The sequence below is a fragment of the Bos indicus genome, chromosome X (assembly GCF_029378745.1).
Source record: "Bos indicus isolate NIAB-ARS_2022 breed Sahiwal x Tharparkar chromosome X, NIAB-ARS_B.indTharparkar_mat_pri_1.0, whole genome shotgun sequence".
In the NCBI taxonomy this organism is placed as follows: domain Eukaryota; kingdom Metazoa; phylum Chordata; class Mammalia; order Artiodactyla; family Bovidae; genus Bos; species Bos indicus.
The window spans coordinates 141,805,275-141,825,376 of NC_091789.1; the positions used below are offsets into that span (position 1 = coordinate 141,805,275).

Genomic DNA, 20,102 nt, shown 5'->3' on the forward strand with positions numbered 1-20,102 from the left:
CCCGGCCCCCACTCGTGTTTAAATATTCCCAGCACATCACAGCTTTATCCCATTTCTTTAAGAGAAACCATCTAACATGATTAGCATTACCTTGGAGGAGGGATCCCTTCTGGCCCCAGGGACCAGTTTCACGCAAGACAGTTTTTCCACAGACCGAGGTAGAAGGATGCTTTGGGGATGATTCAAGCACATAACATTTATTATGCACTGTATTTCTATTATTATTACATCAGCTCCTCCTCAGATAATCAGGCATTATATCCCGGAAGTTGGGGGCCCCTGCTTTAGAAGACAGAAGAGCAAGGTGAAGCCTGAAGCCAGTGATAAACCTGCATAAGATCACACTCCTGGTGAGAGGGAGGTGAGGCCAGCTTGTCACATACTCCAAGGATCTAGCCCGTCCAGCACACCCCGTGACCATGTTACAGCCCCCCAGTTCTGCAGTTAGACTAGAGGGCAGTTAGTCTAACTATCCAAAAGAGTCATGGGACCTTACCGCATGCTTAAAAATGTAACCATCAACATAAGGTGCTAGACGACCGTTTTTTTGGCTGTGAAAGTGATGTGTCCTGGGGCTCACCCAGATCACTGCCTCCAGTGGTGGCCCCATGTACTAATCTTTAAACAGACTTGACCTAAATTGTGCCTGGAGCCTTCAGCTCCAGAGTTTCGGCAACATATGGAAACGGTGACATCACCTGCCAACACAAAGGTTCAAAGAGATGTGGCACCAACAAGCTGCCAGGTCACTCAAAAGTCCAAGTGCCACATGGCTTCCTCTTAGACAACCTGGAAGTATTTGAAGGTCAGCCAATATGAATACAATCCCTTCATTCACAGATGGATAAAGTAAATAGCAGGCTGGTATTTGGGGGGAGCAGTTAATGGAGGCAATTGGAGAGAGAAAAAAACTGACTTTCCTTTATGTTCCATTTAAATCAGGTTCCCATGTCTCTGACCCTGCACTAAGTGTTCCTTCCTAAGCTTGGGCTTCTATTTCAAACGAGCTCAAGGCATGAGGAATCTGGTTAGTGGATTTCATTAACACAGGAGCAAAGGTTCACATCTAACAGTGGTTCTGTCTTGGCAGAATACCAGGATCACCTGGGGATCTTTGAGAGCTCCAGCTGCCCATATTACATCCAGAGCAGTTCATCAGAAGCTCTGGGCTGGGACCCTGGAGCCATACGTGCCCATGGAGACCCTCAGCTGAGAGGCTCCCTGGTGCTGAGTTTATTTTTCTCACTCCCACTTTCCATTCAATTTCTGGGGTTTCCTGTTGTTCATAAAGTGTCTGTTTGAGAAAAGCTTAGTATCCAGTTACAGCTGGAGGCCCTGGCTGGGCAGGAGGTGAAAGGCCTCAGCACTTTCTAGATGTTTCAGGGAAGAAAGCGGCCCCACACCTAGAAAACCAGTTCTCCCAGCCTCATCTGACATCACCAGGAGCCAATGAAAAACTTGCACTTGAGTTGACTGGTTCCTGTCTAAACTGATTAAACCGAGAACTGACTGGACAAACCATGTAGGGTTATGCCCCCCTGACGCCCCCAACTGCTCTTTTTAGGAGAGCCTATTCTCTGATGTGCACTGATCCAGCCGTCTATCAGCTTGCTTAGTCTCAACACATTTGTTCTGAGGCTGTGGGTGGAGGAGGATTTGTTTCCCAGGCAGGTGAGAAGCCAGGTCTGAGTAAACAATAAGAATTCCACACCCCAAGATCCTTGTGAGAGAGATTTTGGTAGATCGTGGCTGCCACCTGGTGGCAATAATTGGTAATTGACTCCCGTGGAAGCATCACACCCCTTGGTGGAGGTCAATCCTAGGGGCAGTCATCTCACCTCGTTGCTCCATATGTACCAGCAGTGCTGCAGGCAGAAAGAACTTTTCCTTAAACATATAAGATAGGGTAATGCAGATAGGGAGACACATGCATCAAAGCACATGAGCTTTGGATCATGTTCACTTGCAACTTAAATGAGCCTTCTTTTTGTAATTATTCATGTTCTATGATCAGAAAATCATGATTGTGTGTTCAGATTAGGGCCAAACATGATACTTCTGACCACTGGAAGCTGGGAAGGTGTGAAAAACCCATCCTGAGGAACTGGAGGAGCAGGGAGACCAGAAGAAGGCAAACTGTCACAGCTTGGGTGGTTCAGTCGGTAGGTGTTCGCTCAAACTATATCCTCTCAACATTGCTCAAACGAACATCATTAGGACACATTCATTTAAGATACTGCCAACAGGAAACAAACCATGGAAATCTCTGGAAAGGCTAATGTGTGCATTATTTATGTAATAAACATATTTATCAGATCACTTTCTAGAATTTCATTCTGCCTGTCTTAAACGACTGCTCTAAGATACCCCATGCTTAGCACTTGGGGGAATACAGGTGTGAGGCAGGGCTTCTCAACCTTGGCACTGCCAGTATTTTTCACAATTCTTTGTTGGGGGAGGGGTGTCCTCTACATCGTAGGATGTTTAGCAGCAAGCCTGATCTCTACTTACTACATGCCACCGCACCCTCTCCCATAGTTTATATGCTATACCTATCAAGGAAAAAACATAATAATTCCTAGAGTCCAAGTCTCTATCCGTTGGCTATAGATTATAAAAAGTTGCCCACTTTTGTCCTTAAACTGGGGAGGAAAAAAAAAAAAAGAGGTTTGTTCCACGTTTATACCACAGCATACTCACACCTGTATCCTCCTGAGTGCCAAGCACAGAGAATCTTAGAGCAGTCATTTAATAAATGTAGAGTGGAATTCTGGAAAATTCTGGCAAGTGAACTGATAAATGTTCTCCCTTTGCCTTCTTCTTCGTCTGTGCTGCACTTGCTCTGAACCACAGCCCCGCCTTCAAAGAAGGCGGCAAGTGATTTCTGTCCAGGCGCGGAGCCTCATGGACTCAGCACCACAGCATCCAAAATGGCTGGTGCTATCTAGGACCCAAAGGACAACTGGCATGCTTGCTGCTGTGAGTGGGGAAGGGGGAAACAGAGGGTTAAGGAGCTCCCCCATAGGTGCTGCGGTGTGACATATGACAGTGGGCCCTCCTGCCCATATCTATCTGAACTTTCATTCATGCATCCATTCATTCACTCACTTGAGAAGTATTTCCTGAGAATCTCTGTGTGTCAGGCACGATAATAAATGTTGGGGACACAATGATGGACAGAAAGGAACCTTCTCTCATCTCTAGAGGCCACAGTCTAACGGAAGACCCATGTGTTAAAAGCACTCTATCCATTTCTCTGTTGTCTTCGCAATAAAACTTGTGATCAATGCTAAGATGATAGTCGAGGTGAGATTTGGAGGTTAGGGAACAGCCTCTCTAAGTGAACCTCTCCCTGTAGGATGAGCAGGAGTTAGGAAATTGAAGCCTGGAGGAGGAGGGACCTCAGGGCAGTAGCATGTGTGGAGGTACTGAGGCAAGAGGGTTCGGTGTGTTCTCAGCATGAACCAAAGGCTAATTACGGGGATGCACAGAGAGGAGGCTGGAGGAGCAGGCCAATGGGAGATTACAGAGAGTCCTGTGTGCCTTGTTTAGGATTAAGATTTTAAATTTAATTCAGTAGTTGCACCTTTTACACAAATCACTGGCTGTTGGAACTGAACTGGAGGGATCAGAGTAGATACCAGCAAACCAATAAGAGATGCTCATAGCTTGGATAAGGCACGGTGATGATGGAGACAGAGACTGAGGATGGATCGGAGAGAAATTTAAGAGGTCAAGACTGCTAGATGGGGACTTCTCTGGTGGTCCAGTGGTTAAGACTCTGCTCCCAATGCAGGGGCCCTGGGTTCGATCCCTGCTCAGGGGACTAGATCCCACGTGCCATACCTAAGACCCGGCACAGCCAAGGGGAAAAAAAAAACCCTGCTAGACGAATGGTTGGGTATGGGAGTAAGATGGAGTAGTCGACAGTGAGCCTCAGGTGTCTGCCTTGGGGAACTGCCTCTGAGCTTCTCCTACAAGTCCAGACATCGATCACTCTTGATTAGCTCTGAGTTTCTGGCATCATCATTACTGAGATAGAGTTATACTTAAAATAGGCCAGGTATAATGTCAAAGGAGAGGAAGACTGGGAAAACAGAGGGGTCTTCTTTTCTCTCCTAGAAATGCAACTCACTAGAAATGAAAAGGCTCAAAAAAATAAAGAGCTTCCCCATGGCAATATTCTGCTATCATAAGTGGGGTTTTGGTTTTTCTCTCTGTACCTCTCATCTCTTCGCACACTGAAGGGACATTTATAAAGACCATTTTCTCTTTGGGGTCATTGGCAGATGATGTACCGTGATGGCCCCTTCTGGTTCAAAACCCAGTTATCCCTCACCTTGTTCCTCCAAGACTACACCGTGATTGCTGAGTGAGACATGGATTGACCAATTCTCCCATTCAAGGGCAGAAAGAGAACATGACTGCACGACCTTCTTTTGTGCTCACGGAAAATAATGGATACCATTATGGCTTTAAGTTCAAGGATAATGAGGGTGGAAACCTGGCCGTATCACTATTATAGCTTTATTAATGGCTGAGAGGGGAATTGCCTTTATTCTTCCAATATTCATAAATGACTTTCCCTTTCACAAGGGCATTTTCAACTTTCACAGAGTTCTGAGTAATTTCTAAAGAAGCAAGGCCACAGTTGTTGTTATGAGTTGAACTGTGTCCTTCCCAAATTTTATGTTGAAGTCATAACTCCCAGTACCTCAGAGTATGACCTCATTTGGAGGGACTTCCCTGGTGGTCCAATGGTTAAGACCCCACGTTCCCAATGCAGGGGGCTGGCGTTTGATCCTTGGTCAGGGAACCAGATCCCACATGCCACAACTAAGAGCGCAGTCAAATAAAATAAATAAGAAAAGTAAATATTAAAAAAAAATAAAACACTACTTCCTTCCAAAAAAGGAAGACTATGACCTCATTTGGAAACAGAGCTGCTGCAGATGTTATCGGTTAAAACACAGCCATGTTGGAGGAGGGGTGGACCCTGACTCCAGTAGGACTAATGTCCTTATAAGAGCAGAGAGACAGGGAGGGAAGGTGGCCATGCAACAATGGAGGCAGAGACCAGAGTGGTGCAGCAACGGGCCAAGGAACTCTGAGGACTGCCAGCAACATCAGGAGCTAGAAAAGGCAAAGAAGGACCCTCGGCTACAAGTTTCAGAGGAACCATGGCCCCGTAGACACCCAGATTTCAGACTTCTAGCCCTCAGAACTGTGAGACAATAAACTTTGATTGTTTTAAGCCACCCAGTTTGGAGTACTTTGTTTTGGTGATGCTAGGAAATGAATACAGTTGTAATATTGGAAAATCACATAGAGATCACGTAGTTCATTCTAGACATGAGGAATCATGCTCAGAAAGGTGGAGCGGGAACTTCCCTGGGGGTCCAGTGGTTAAGACTTGGTGCTCCCAAGGCAGGGGGCCCAGGTTTGACCGGGGGTCAGGGAACTAGATCCCACATGTCATAACTGAGACCAATACAGCCAAATAAATTTTTTTAAAAAGGATAAAAAAAAGAAATGCAGAGTGATTTGCTATGATCAGACCTGGGCATTCTAATTCCTGTGGTTCAGGGTTCTTTACAGAGGCCAACCACCAGAGATCAGTGCCAAACAGGGATTTGGCAAATCTTGACCAGCTACCCCCCAAAAGAGGAAGACCAAACTAAGCTGATAGAGACGACTTCAGGAGTAGAACAGAAATGCCAGGAGCTTCAGACATGGTGAGGCCATGCTGGAAAAGCCACCGAAAAAATGGCAAAGAAGAGAAATAAGGCTGTCAGGAGATTCACAGAGTTGTGCAGCCAACAAGACATCCTGTGACCACATGCAGTCACTTCCCACCTTCTCTTGGCTCCCCCAGCCCTGGGGGAACCACTTACCCAATTTCTGTCTCTATGAATTTGCTTATTCTGGACATTTCCTATAAATGGCATCAGACAACATGTGGTTTCTTGTGACTGGCATCTTTCACTGAGCATCTGGTTTCTAAGGCACATCCATGTTGTCCTGTGTGTCAGTACTCCATTCCTTTCTAAGGCTGGATAATACTCCAGTGTATGGCGATAGCCCATTTTATTTATCCATTCAACAGCTGATAGATATTGGGCATTTCGGAACCTACCTTAGGACTCAGTACATATTGGTTGTTCAAAAAGCATCTGTCCATTAAGTAGAAATTGTGAATTGAAGAAGATAGATGACATAAAGGGATTTTATTTTCTTATGCTCTAATGATCTCCAGTTATTTTCAGGTCAATTTCATAAGGCACCTCTTCAAGATTCATACTGCAATGGACAGAAGATCCTATGGACAGATGCAGAGGAACAAAGGGCTAGCAGAGGTGGTAGGGAGGGACATCACTGTCTCACTTAGGAGAACTACATAAAGGGTACCAATACATATGCATCCTGATTTTACGTCTTCTGAATAGGAAGTAAGTGAAAGTGAAATCGCTGTCGTGTCTGACTCTTTGGGACTCCATGGACTGTGGCCTACCAGGTTCCTCTATCCATAGGATTTTCCAGGAAAGAGTACTGGAGTGGGTTTCCATTTCCTTCTCCAGGGGATCTTCCTGACCCAGGGATCGAACCAGGTCTCCTGCATTGCAGGCAGACGCTTTACCATCTGAGCTACCAGGGAAGTCCAATCCCCAGGGAATAGGAAGTAAAGATAGAATTAATTTCTATGTTAACAATTGTACACATTTCATGAAAACTTTTCCACCTTTGATATCTATTAAAGGTTTTCTTTTTCCCTAAGGATTCTCCAAAAACCCAGTGTTGGTGGTAATTTTATCTTTTAATCCCCTTAGGTTTTACTTTGGTGCCAGCAAATTTGGAAAACTCAGCAGTGGCCACAGGACTGGAAAAGGTCAGTTTGTCTAGTCAAGGCTATGGTTTTTCCAGTGGTCATATATGGATGTGAGAGTTGGACTGTGAAGAAAGCTGAGTGCTGAAGAATTGATGCTTTTGAACTGTGGTGTTGGAGAAGACTCTTGAGAGTCCCTTGGACTGCAAGGAGATCCAACCAGTCCATCCTAAGGGAGATCAGTCCTGGGTGTTCATTGGAAGGACTGATGCTAAAGCTGAAACTCCAATACTTTGGCCACCTCATGCGAAGAGTTGACTCATTGGAAAAGACCCTGATGCTGAGAGGGATTGGGGGCAGGAGAAGGGGACGACAGAGGATGAGATGGCTGGATGGCATCACTGACTCGATGGACATGAGTTTGGGTAAACTCTGGGAGTTGGTGATGGACAGGGAGGCCTGGCATGCTGCGATTCATGGGGTCACAAAGAGTCAGACACAACTGAGTGACTGAACTGAACTGAGGTTTTACTTATTTTTAAAATTGAACTATAGTTGATTTACAATGTCATGTTAATTTCTGTATACAGCAAAGTGACAGTTATATACATATATACACTCTTCTTCATATTCTTTTCCATTATGGTTTATCCCAGGACACTGAATATAGTTCCCTGTGCCTTACAGTAGGACTTTGTTGTCCATCTATTCTAGATGTAATAGTTTGCATCTGCTAACCCGAAACTCCCAGTCCATCTCCTCCCACCCTCCTTGGCAAACACAAGTCTGTTCTCGATGTCAATGAGTCTGGTTCTGCTCCACAGATGGATCCCTTTGGGTCATATTTCAGATTCCACATATAAGTGATATCTCAGTACAATAATTTCTAGGTCCGTCCATGTTGCTGCAAGTGGCATTATTTCATTCTTTTTCTTATAGCTGAGTCCATTGTATATATGTACTGCCTCTTCTTTATCCATTCATCTGTCAATGGACATTCAGGTAATTTATTTTATTACAGATTTACTTCCCTGTGTATTTATTATATGCTCATGATGTGAAATGAAGCATTTTAATAATTAACTTCATGATTTACAGCAATGGTGATTGACAGATAACTCCAAATGCTTCTAATTTAGCTGCACACTTAAAAAATGGTTAAGAAGCAAACAAACAAACAAAAAAACTTAACTACCATCCATCTTAGCCTTTAAATGGTATCTAAATCTTAGAAGTAAAATATTATAGCCAGTGTTTATAAAAAGTAATTATAAAAGGACTAATGCAACCATAACATAATATAACCAAATAGCCATGGATATATGATAAATCTAAACAGCAACTTAACATCAGAACTCTTACAGTCACAAAAGTCCTGAGATACTGAAAAGAAGGCAGAGCAGGCCAACTGTCAGGATGGCCATAGTGATCCCTGCTCCTGGTGTTCACCATTTACGACCGAGATGGCAGGCTGAGCGAGCTTACCATGACTGCCCACCTTGGTCATAGACTACTTTCCCGGGACTGAGGTGATCACTCCCATGGAGCTGGCAGGGCCGCTGATTTACTTCTAACAATCAGAATATGGCCAGAGTGAGGGGTTATCACTTCCCTGATTGGATTACAAAGATGGCGACTTCCATTGTGTCAGCAACCTGTCTCTCTTGCTGGCTTTGCTGAAGCGAGCTGCCACGGGCAAGGGTCCGTCCATGTGGCCACGAACTGAGGGTAGCCTTGGGCCAGCAGCCCAGGGAGAACTCAGTCCTGAAAACCACCACACAAATGTAGGCTCTGAAGTGGATGCTAACCGTAGCAGATGCCTGTGGCCCTGGCTGACAGAGAGATTACCGCCTTTGAGGGGCCCTGAGCCAGAACTCAAGCCCGGACTCCTGGTCCACAGAGATGATGACACAACAAAGTGTATCATTTTAAGCCATTAAGTTTGGAGTACTCTGTTATACAGCAAGTGACAGCTAAGAACAAAAGGAGCATTGCTGTGCATTTTGACTATGCCTGTGACCCCTGGCTTAACATCAGTTAGTATTGCTTAATGGAATTGACATACAAGTTGTTATACCGTGAATCGTTGGCTGTTAGGACGACATTTTTCAGACTCTGCCAAAACAAGCCTTCCGCCTTGGGGTTATCAGGCCACTGGAGGATGGAACTCTTGCAGATCCTCTGCCGCAGTCTCAAATACTGCGAATGCTGCAACACTGGCTCCAGCAGAATAAAGACAATCACGTCCATATTCTCCTCCATTAGCCTCTGCAAGGCCAAGTAGAATGCCGTTTTAAAATTCCAGTTTTTGGCATATTTTTTGGTTAAAACAAATATTGTTTTCTTGCTTTGGTTGATGCTCTGCATGAGGTTGTCGATGATGGCTAGACCCGGGTCCCAATCCCTTTCCTCTAAACACAGGAGCACATTCTTGTCCTCACTCTCTTCCAGGTGGAAGCGCAATTCATTGATCACCCAGTCCGTGACAGAAGCGTCTTTGGTGTCATAAGAAATGTAAGCATCATAGAAAGTCTGGGATGTGGACAGAGACCTGTAGCCTTTGACCTTAGCTAAGCACACATGGTAGATAAACCAAGCATCCCAGTAAAACCAGTGGTGGGCCAGGGCAGCCAGCATCACTGAGATGGTGACAGAAAAGGTTAAGAAACAGAATATGGCTGCAATGGTATCTGAAACACAAGTGCTGAGGTCTAGACTCACAATGCTCTTGCCTTCTTGATCCCCAGGACTGGCACAAATGACATCGGTCAGTCTGGGAACCCTGACGTTCAGATTTCTGTCCATCCATTCTAGAAAATCTCCTAAGTCACAGGTACAGTCAAAAGGGTTACCCCCTAGTTCCAAAACAGTTAACTTGGTGGCGGTCTTCGTTTCAAATGTGGATCTGTTGAGCATCTTGAGCTGGTTGGAGTTCAAATCGAGGTGTATCAGGCTGCTGGCTCCAGAAAGAAAATCAGACGGCAGGTGGGAAATTCTGTTTCGACTCAGCAGTAGCGTCTCAAGAGAAGATGCAAATGTAGATAGGCTATTGGTTAAAAAGAACAGCTGGTTTCCACTTAAGTCAAGCAATCTGAGGTGAGGGAAGTATTCCAGTAATGACCAGTTAAAGAAATTTAACATGTTATCATTTATATATAGGTCAGTGAGAGTCCTGGGCAAGTTAAGGAAGGCCTGACTGGAGATATGCCGAAGGTTATTACGGGCTAAGTCAAGCCGGGTCAGATTGGTGAGATTTTGAAAAATTTGCCAGTACCTGACATCTTGAGCATTCCACAGAAGGTCAAGGCGGTTCCCACTGAAAACTAATTCTCCCAGGGACGCGCTTTTCAGTTGTGTTTCTGTTAAAGTAAAAATGTCATTGTTGCTCAAGTTTAAAACTCTCAGGTTAGTTAAATGTTCAATAAATCCTAGACGGTGCGTTACCCCTGCTATTCGGAAATAGTGCGCATTGTAGCTGAGATCGAGAACTTCTAACAATGGCAATTCACTGAAAGCAGCATCGTCATCAAAGTCTAGTCTATTGTTTGTCAAATCCAAATACTTGATACCAGACAAGCATGAAAATTCCGTTCCATTTAACACCTGGCCATTGCCATTTGAAGATAGATTTAAACAGGAAATGTTGCCAAAATCTTTAAACTGGTTTACCCCAATAAAGAAAATACTGTTCAAGCTTAAATCTAAGGCATTGCCAAGACGTGAACATTCTGTCTTTATTAAAGGACGGGTGTTATGATAAAAATTCGAATGTGGGTCAAATTGAATATCGGCTGAGCGTCGCTTCAGGATGTGACTTTGGAAAGAGGTCCCATTTGCATCATGTTGCTCGGTATCACTGACCAAGGGTGATATTCTGTTTTCTGACAAGTAAATGATTTTCAGGTTGGGGAACCATTGGAAAATACTAAAATCAATCTGCTTAATAAAGTTAACGCCCAAGTTGATAGTCGTTAAATTTGAGAGGTGCCGCAGGGGCTCGAAATCTTCCATTCTAAGTTCCTGGAACACATAACCTCTTAAATGCAACATCTGGAGAGATATAAGCTTCGAGAAATTTTTGGAAATGTTAATGTGCTGAGGATATTTTTTCAGTTCATAGTTGTAAGATAAATCAAGTATTTCTAAGGAGGGCAATTTTGTCAAAAATTCCCCCGAGGCTATTTCGTCCATTAAATAGTTGAATTCAAGATCCAATACCTTCAGATTGTGCATGTTGTCAAACCAGCTGGCAGGAACCTTCCGGAGCGAAGTGCTAGAGAGGTTTAGGTAGCGAAGTTGGGTGAGGGTTTGAAAAGCAAGAGGGTGTATCTGAATTGAAGCATCTCCTTGGCAAGGTACACAGGGAAATGGAGCGTTAAAACATCTCGGGCAGTTTCCACTTAAATCTAGTACTCTTAAATTGCTCAGTTCCTTGAAGTCTTCTTCACTGACGTTTCCAATATGGGTATTACTAAGGTAGAGTTCTGTTAGCGAGCTTGGCAGACTTGGTGGCACGCTGTGAAGGGGATTAAAAGATAATGACAGCACCTTCAACTTGGTAAGGTTTTGGAATGCTCCATTTTCTATGGTAAATTTTTTATCACAAGCAAAATAACAGTTCCAGCCCAAATAGAGACTTTCCAGGTTCCCAAGTCCAGAAGTGTTCTTTTTCGTTAACGTAATTATGTTGTTTTGAATTAGACTAAGTTTTTTTAAAGATTCTGGCAAACCAGCTGGTATTTGTTGTAACTGGTTGTCTTCCAGCAGCAACTCCCTTAGGTGTTTGAGGTTGAGAAATGCCCCGTCTGTAATAGTCATAGCTTTCTTTACAGCAGGATTTCCACTCTGGGACTTGGCATTATGGTTCAGGTTGATTTTAGTCAGATTTTGCAGCCCTTGAAAGGATTCATTCGTTACCCGTGTGATGAAATTATCAGACAGGTCTACTTCCGTCACATCTTTGTCCACTGTTTGGGGTACTTCCTGTAATCGACGACCATTACATTCTGCAATAAAAGAGCCATTTTCGTTTTTCACATCGCAAGGATAGCTTCGGGGATAACTGGCTTCAGTGAAGAACTCACAGGAATCAGAGATGAGCAGGAAAAGCGATGTCAGAAGCAAAAAGTGAAGGGTCATGTTTTCCTAAGGAAAATCAAAGTAGAGTCACAATGTTAGACTGGCAGTATTTTCTAGGCATTTCAGGATGAAATTCGCAGTGCTTTGACCATACTTTGAATGAGTTCTGAAGTAGGAGTTCTCTGAACGGTTAAAGAAATTGCAGTAAGTTCAGAATGGTTTTAGTTTTTCACCCTGTTCAGTTTCTTGATGTTCAAAGAAGCAAAAGATGAAGTTATCTGAGATGTGATGACAAGAAAACATGGAAAGCTTTGGCAGAAGCACACAGCAAGATGCCCCACCATCACAGGGGGCCTGATGTTGGATCCTGGCTATGGTTCATGCCAGACCTATAGCAGAGCAAGGTATATGTCTGTTGCTTCAGTCTATTAGCATAACTCAAGGAAATGCTGGCCAGCCCCAAGGAGAGTCCAGATCCAGCTTCTACTAGGCCATCCTTCAAGATTTCCAAGCCAGAGTCTCTCTACCTTATCTACACAACCATATATTTTATTGATATTTCCCACAATCTGTCTATACCTCTATGATGGTATGTATCAAATTCTCTCATGTCCCAGCATGACAGGAAAGTGGACACTTTCGGTTTATAATAATAGCAAAGTGTCACGTGTTATGCTAAACATGAACATTTTCCCACCCATGTTTATGCTCCCTACAATGCAATAGGTTCCATTATTATCCATAGGTTGTAAGTGAGACTCCAACTCAGAGACTTAACTAATTTTCAGAAGGATAATACACTGCAGAGGTGAGACGAGTCCATCAGATTCCAACATGGTGCTTTTAACCACTAACCATTGAGAGAGCCATTTCCTAGGCAGGTTGATAGGGAGTCTAGGGGTCCCCAAGGAGAGAGGGGTCTGGAATTCTCAAGGAGGAAGAAAGGACAAATTTTTTTTCTTTCTCCACATTCCTTAGGATTATATAACAATCATGTATTCTGCCTAAGGACAGTCTTTGGATTCAACCTTCTGTTATCTTAAAATGTTAATTATGGGAGTAGACCTGATCTTTACAAGGATGTATCTTGCCTGAGGACCATGTTATCTTAAAATGTAAATTATGGGAGTAGGTCTGATGAAGTCTTTACAACCTCCAGATATTCTTTGGATTATATAACTTCATTATTAACACTAGCAAGCGGGTACTCTTTCTGCCCCCTTCTTATGCCTATGTCAGAAGCTTTCTCTATCTCCTTTATACTTTAATAAAACTTTATTACACAAAAGCTCTGAGTGATCAAGCCTCGTCTCTGGCCCCGGATTGAATTCTTCTCCTCCGGGGGCCAAGAATCCCGGTGTGGGGCCAAGAATCCCGGTGTATTCGCATGATTCAACAACCTTTCACCATCATGCTACACAATATCATTTTGAAATCTTTATGTTAGAATATATCTTCAAATGTAGACAACACTCAAAAAGTTTTTTGTAGGGAGGCTACCACTTATATATCTCTTATCATACAAACACTGGTATTAATAGCCATTCTTTTGCTTTTGTAAACTTTTGTGGGCATGACATTTAATGTTTTTGTACGTACTCTATAATGTTTAGTAGAGTGTCTCACTTTCTGTGATTCTTCCTTAACAGGGGGCTGAAAATATTATTTTCGTAATTATACAAAGCAATGAAAAGATTAATGTGATTGGTATGATCAAGGGTTATAGTTAAAAAAAAGCAAAAAAACTCTCAAAATCGTATTTCACTGGGTGTGGAGACCAATCTTTACTAAACTGTATTTTTCACTAAAATCCAACTCATCTCCTTAGTGTGAGTTATACCAAGTACGTGCTCTCTTTTTAAATTCTCCTAAAATTTAGGGTTAGTGAACTAACAGTCACTGCTGCTGCTGCTGCTAAGTCGCCTCAGTCATGTCCGACTCTATGTGACCCCATGGACTGCAGCCTACCAGGTTTTTCCATCCATGGGATTCTCCAGGCAAGAACACTGGAGTAGGTTGCCATTTCCTTCTCCAATGCATGAAAGTGGAAAGTGAAAGTGAAGTTGCTCAGTCGTGTCCGACTCTTCGAAACCACACGGACTGCAGGCTACCAGGCTCCTCCATCCATGGAATTTTCCGGGCAACAGTACTGGAGTGGGGTGCCATTGCCTTCTCCCAACAGTCACTACTGTACCCTTACTACAATATAAAAAACTTTCATATGGATGTTGAGAAATCTGAGGATCAATAATTATTGCCCATTCATAAGAGCCAAGGAAAAGCCAGCTCCTTACGAGACGGAAGTTAAAGTGGAACAGAACTTGCAGGCATTTTCAGTTACCTGTAGTTACTTCCAAATACAGCACCATCAAGGTACCACTGTTTAATGTTTAGCTTTTACTGAAAGAAAGCCTGGCTTTACATGGGGTAGGTAGAATTTTAAGGCGATCCCTATGACCTTTGCCCCCTGGCATTACTCCTGTAATTACATTATGTGGCAAAAAGATTATCTAGATGGGCCTAATCTAATCATATGTGCATGCCAAAGCCGCTTCAGTCATGTCCAGTTCTTTGTGACCCCATGGAGTGTAGCCTGTCAGGCTCCTCTGTCCAAGGGATTCTGCAGGCAAGAATACTGGAGTGGGTTGCCATTTCTTTCTCCAGGAGAAGAAATGGACACATCATTGCAGACTTGAAGCTGGAGGGGTGGGTCCCTGGCAAGGAATGTAGGCATCCTGTGAAAGCTGAGAGTGGCTCCCTGTTGACAGCAAGGAAATGGGGGTCCTGATTTGACAACCCAAAGAACTGAAATTGAGGGACAGCCCAAATGACCTTGGAAATGACTCCTAAGCCAGAACCTAGTGATAAGAGTCCAGCTGGCCAACACCTTGACTTGAGTCTCACGAGACCTAGAGCAGAGAATCCACTTAAGCCCACCCAATCTCTAATGCCCAGAAATGTAAGCTAATAAATGAGCATTGTTTGAAGGGTTTAAACATGGGAGTTATTTGTTATGCGGCAATGGAAAACTAATACATCTAGAAAACATCTGTGAAAAGATGCTTCATGTTTTCAAAATATGCAGCTTTTGCGGACTCCACCCCAGGTCTCCAAGTTCAACGTCTCTGTTGGGAAAGACCATGTGCCAGGAGGGTAATGAACCTTGGAGAAGCAAGGAGCTTGGGTAGGTGACCCAGGCAATACTGTGTTTGCTTGCCACCTAGGCAGATCTCAGCCTATGTGACTTTCAAGTGTGAACATCGCTAGATTTGGAAGTCACTTCCTGACTCTTCCTTGTCCTTTCCTAGCTAGTAGGTGCCTTGGGGTGGGGGCAGTGCTAGTGTTAAAGAACCCACCTCCCAATGCAGGAGACATAAGAGACGCGGGTTTGATCCCTGGGTCGGAAAGATCTCCTGGAGCAAGGAATGGCAACCCACTCCAGTATTCTTGCCTGCAGAATCCCATGGACAGAGGAGCCTGGCAGGCTGCAGTCCATGGGGTTGCACAGAGTTGGACACGACTGAAACAATTTAGAAGGCACGCACGCACAGATTATTAGTTAACTCACAGACATAGATGAAACACAACCACATTACAAGAACTCAGTTATGACACAAAGAAGTGAGACTAGAAGAGCCTTAAAACAGGAGGATTTCACCTCTTCATGGAGGCTGGGAAAGGTTTCCCTGAGGAAGTGAAACTCGAGCTGGGATTTTCAGGTTGCTTTGGCATGAAGAAGACAGAAAGATGTCAAAAGAATGTCTCAGCATATGAAAAGGCCCTGCGAGCATTCCTTTGAGTTTCCCACATGGTGCCGCCACAGGAGCCCTGGACAGCAAACAAGAGGGGTAATGGTGTGGGCCAGAGACAAAGCACAGCAGGTTTCAAATCCTCAAAGCCCACTGAAACCTGTGGGGAACTGCTTGCAACAGCAGGACTCAGAATAAGAAGTAGGGCCAAGAGGACTGGAAGGCCATGTGAGAGACAATGTGGACAGAGATCCTCAGCACCTCCATGTCACTACCATCAGCAGACATTTCTCAAATCTCATCTGAATGAGCATGTGACTGTAAGGGACCAAAAGAAAGTCACGGATGTAAGAATCCATGAGTGTGGATTTTGATCTTGATCTGAGGAGCAATGCAAGCAGGGTGGTGCCATGCTCATTATTCTACAGTAGTCTCTGGCAAGAGGGCACAGACCTTCAGGAGAGGTATTTTTCCCTGGTTCTACTGTGTAGGTGAGGCTGTGGGGAATCAAGTATTCCTATATTTTACTTAAGTGAAAGTGAAGTCACTCAGTCGTGTCCGACTCTTTGCGACCCTGTGGACTGTAGCCCACCAGGCTCCTCCATTCATGGGATTCTCCAGGCAAGAATACTGGAGTGGGTTGCCATTTCCTACTTGGAGGGGTCTAAATTAGGGCCACCTCTAAGGTGGAGAGAAATTTGTAATATCTATCAAAATTAGAGAGACATACTTAGAACTTAACAATTTCAATTCTAGAAGTAGACCACAAGAGAGACCTTCACATACACAAATGCCTATCTACAAGGATATGCCATGCAGGGCCGTCAGCAATAGCAAAAGATTTGAAATAATCTAGATGCCTATGAGTCGTGTTCTGGTTAAATAAAGCAGGATGCTATAGTCATAAATGGAATACTATACAGCCATTAAAAAGGAAAAGGTAACTCTACATTCATTTATTCATTCAAAAATATTTACTAAGCATATACTTAATTGGGGGAAATATAGCAATGAACAAAACAGATGAAAATATCTGTCCATTTGGAGCAGTATGTTAGACGGTGGAAAGTACTAGGGAGAAAATGATGGGAATGGGGATGGTCATGTAGACTGTCCCTCAGTTGGGATGTGTCTGATGTCTTTGTCAGGATTAGACTGGGGTAATGGGTTTGGGGGAGGGCAATCACAAAGGTCAAAGGCCACTTAAGTCACAGCTGAGCAATGGCACATACATGACTTCCACTGTTGGTGCAGAGCTTGATCACCTGGCTGAGGTAGTGCCTATCAGCTTCCTGTTAATAGATTAATAAATAATTTTAAAATATATTTTTAAAAAGTCTCTTGGGGAACAGGTGGCAAGGCAAGCTGGTTGCAGACTCTTCCCTGCATGCAGTACACAGAGTACTGTTAGTAGGTGAGACATTTCTATGTGGGTGCTTGGGTGGGGTGGGGTGGGGGTGTCCCCAGGACAGGATGGTGCTGTGCAGCCTCCCTGCTGTTGCTACTGCTGCTGTTAAGTCGCTTCAGTCGTGTCTGACTCTGTGTGACCCCATGGACGGCAGCCCACCAAGCTCCCCCGTCCCTGGGATTCTCCAGGCAAGAACACTGGAGTGGGTTGCCATTTTCTTCTCAAATGCGTGAAAGTGAAAAGTGAAAGTGAAGTCGCTCAGTCATGTCTGACTCATAGCGACCCCATGGACTGCAGCCTACCAGGCTCCTCCATCCATGGGATTTTCCAGGCATGAGTACCGGAGTGGGGTGCCATTGCCTTCTCCAGTGCAGCCTCCCTAGCCTCAAGTTAATTCCTCAACATCTGATTCCAAACTCAATTATCACACAACACTGAGCAATTGAGGAGAAAAGCCTCTAGGTGGCGCTGGAGACCACAAGAAGAGCCCTTTGACACTTGCCTGAATATTGAAGCTTCACTATTTTGGCCACCTGATGCAAAGAGCCGACTTGTTGGAAAAGACCCTGATGCTGGGAAAGACTGAGGGCAAGAGAAGAAGGGCACGACAGAGCAAGAGATGTTTCAATGGCGTCACAGACTCAATGGACATAAGTTTGAGCAAACTCCGAAAGATGGTGATGGACAGGGAAGCCTGGGGTGCTGGAGTCCACGGGGTCACAAAGACTCGGACACAAATGAGTGACTGAACACCACCACCATGGCCTCCCAGAGAATCTGAGGCAACTTAGGGGCTAGGCCATGGAAATAAGCAGAATATTGCAGAGAGGATTTCTAAGTGAAGAGCTTGAGGTTCCTAACTCCTGCCTCCCAAAAGAGTGTCCTGAGGTAAAAACAGGATTTGACAAATTCCAAATAACTTCAATTTAAAGAGAAGTACATGGATGGAAAGAGTGGGAGGTGTGAAGTAGGCATCTAACAAAGATCTTAAAGAGAAAGCCCGATAGTTCAAGCCTCTCCACCTACCTCAGGGCCTCAGAGAGGCAAAACGGACTGCAAATGCTCATCATCCATAGCGCAAACCCTAACTCACAACATCCACTGGCCTCTGAGGTGAGATGGCAGAGCCCAAAGCCCTGGGCAGCAAAAGCCCCACCTCGGTAGCCAAGTTCTTCCTCTTAGTCACACTCATGCCTCTGGCTTCCAAAAGTCTTGGCTCCAAAAGGACCTCAAAGGGAAACAGAACCCAGAGAACTAAGAAGGGTACTCGAGAGAATTTACTCCCTTAGTGAATAAATGAATAATAAATAATGGAAAAAAAAACATTCAGCCTGGCAGAATAAAAATGGCAACTCTGCAAATAAAATAGAGAAATGGCAACTATGTGGAAGAAGGAAAAAAAAAAAAAGAGAAATAGCAACTCTGAAAATAGAAGGGAAAGGGTCAATTATGCAAATAGGATAGAAAGCCAAACTATGCAAATAAAGCTGAGAGAGAGAGGGAGAGACAGAGAGAGACACTTCTGTTGTTTGAGGCTAATAGCTGAAGGTACCCATTAAAGTGAGAGCAAAGAGTTAGGATTCTACAAGGTGAGAAAGGACATTAAGAGGAAAGCACAGCAGACACGAACTGTGTATGAACTTGAGGAAGACAGAAAGCAGATGGATGAGTGGTAGGTGGTACAGCAGAGTGGAGAAGGGCTAAAGCTGATGAGAGCGAGGTCAATTCATAGCAGACAAGCCCACAAAAGACTCGGGAGCTGCAGACAGCAGTCACAGGGGAGTCACCAGTGGAGTGCCAGGTGGGGCTGCACGAAGGATGGGCTGGAAGTCTGCATGAGAAGTTAGACCCCGCCTGAGTCCCTCCCTGAGACGTACTACCTTGAAAGGTTGAATCCAGAGCCTTGGTTCAGGAATTCAGGCACCAAGTGAAGGCAGGGGTGAACTGTCACAAAGCAAACAGGAGGGTTAAAGCCCTATGTGTCTCTGGAGCGCAGATCCCCGTTCTCTTCCCTCCTCTGGCCCTGGGTCCCCTAACATCCACCTGGTTCATAAATGCTCCACTCCACCCCCCAAGCAGAAGACTGGAGCACCTCATTGGGAAAATGGAAAGGCACAGTAGCAGGGCCACAGTAGCAAAAATTAAGAGGTTGCCCCAAAAGGTAGTCATCAAGATGAAAATAGTTTACAAAAAAATGAAAGTTCCTGATGGACCATATATCACTATGAAATAATGACAGAATCGGACCCTGCACGTGCCATGCAATAAGTCCCCTGCCTTCCTCCATCCCAGCTCTGGTTCCAAGAAAACTTACTTTACCAAAATAGGCCCCCAGCCTGTGGGCCAGAGTTCCTCACTATGACTTTTAAAAATAGAACACTAAAATATTATGTGTCCTGACTGTCAAGCTGTTGGGGACCTTACCTGCCTGCAATTCTGCACCCAAAGCTAGGACCTCACTCCCCTCACCCTAGCCCTGACCCTGCACCACAAAAGAGACCTGTGATCACAGTGGTGCACCCAGCCCAGAGGTTTGCTCCCATCCTAGGCTGGGACCCATCATTTGGAAGGCCTGTCCTTGCAACTGAAACTTCTCATCAGCTGTTTGGGGTTCCACGCTTGAGTACGAAGTAACAGTCAGTACCAGTCACCTGGCATTTACCCAGCATCAAAGAGAGATGCATATAGGCAAAAAAAAAAAAAAGGAAAATCACAGACAAAGGAATTAGTAGAATCAGGTCTTCTGGTCACCAGGACAGTGGCTGATGGTTTATATTCTGAATGCAGGTCCTGTCTTGTACCGGTGCTCAATAATCTCTCTGCAGTTCTGAAATTCTTAAAAATCTGAGCACCAGATTTGGGGTTTTTTTCCTAACTTATTTGACAGAAAAAGCTGATCTGAACTGAGCTAAGGCTACTAAAATTTTTATTTATCCACTTATGGGAGCTCTGTGGTTTCAGAGTGGAAATTACCACATGTGTTATCGTCAGGGCTGCTGTGGACCCATCCAAAGTGTTTTATAATAAATCCTCTATGTACTAT

At 44.3% G+C, this 20,102-nt stretch overlaps 1 protein-coding gene across 5 annotated transcripts in view; it reads right to left on the reverse strand.

The window, feature by feature from the left end:
* The window catches only part of TLR8 (toll like receptor 8), a 46,068-nt gene that overhangs the window by 20,565 nt on the left and 5,401 nt on the right, over nucleotides 1-20,102 (reverse strand). For 2 of the 5 annotated variants that reach the window (XM_019956418.2, XM_070784739.1), the window contains 2 exons: nucleotides 18,940-19,003; nucleotides 91-11,968 (listed from right to left, as the gene is read on the reverse strand). In XM_019956418.2, the coding sequence (XP_019811977.2) occupies nucleotides 8,861-11,962 (3,102 nt within the window). In that variant the 5' untranslated portion in view covers nucleotides 11,963-11,968; nucleotides 18,940-19,003 and the 3' untranslated portion in view covers nucleotides 91-8,860. Of the gene's footprint in view, nucleotides 1-90; nucleotides 11,969-18,936; nucleotides 19,004-20,102 lie in introns of all 5 variants that reach the window. The other 3 variants (XM_019956419.2, XM_070784740.1, XM_070784738.1) reach the window with 2 other exon arrangements.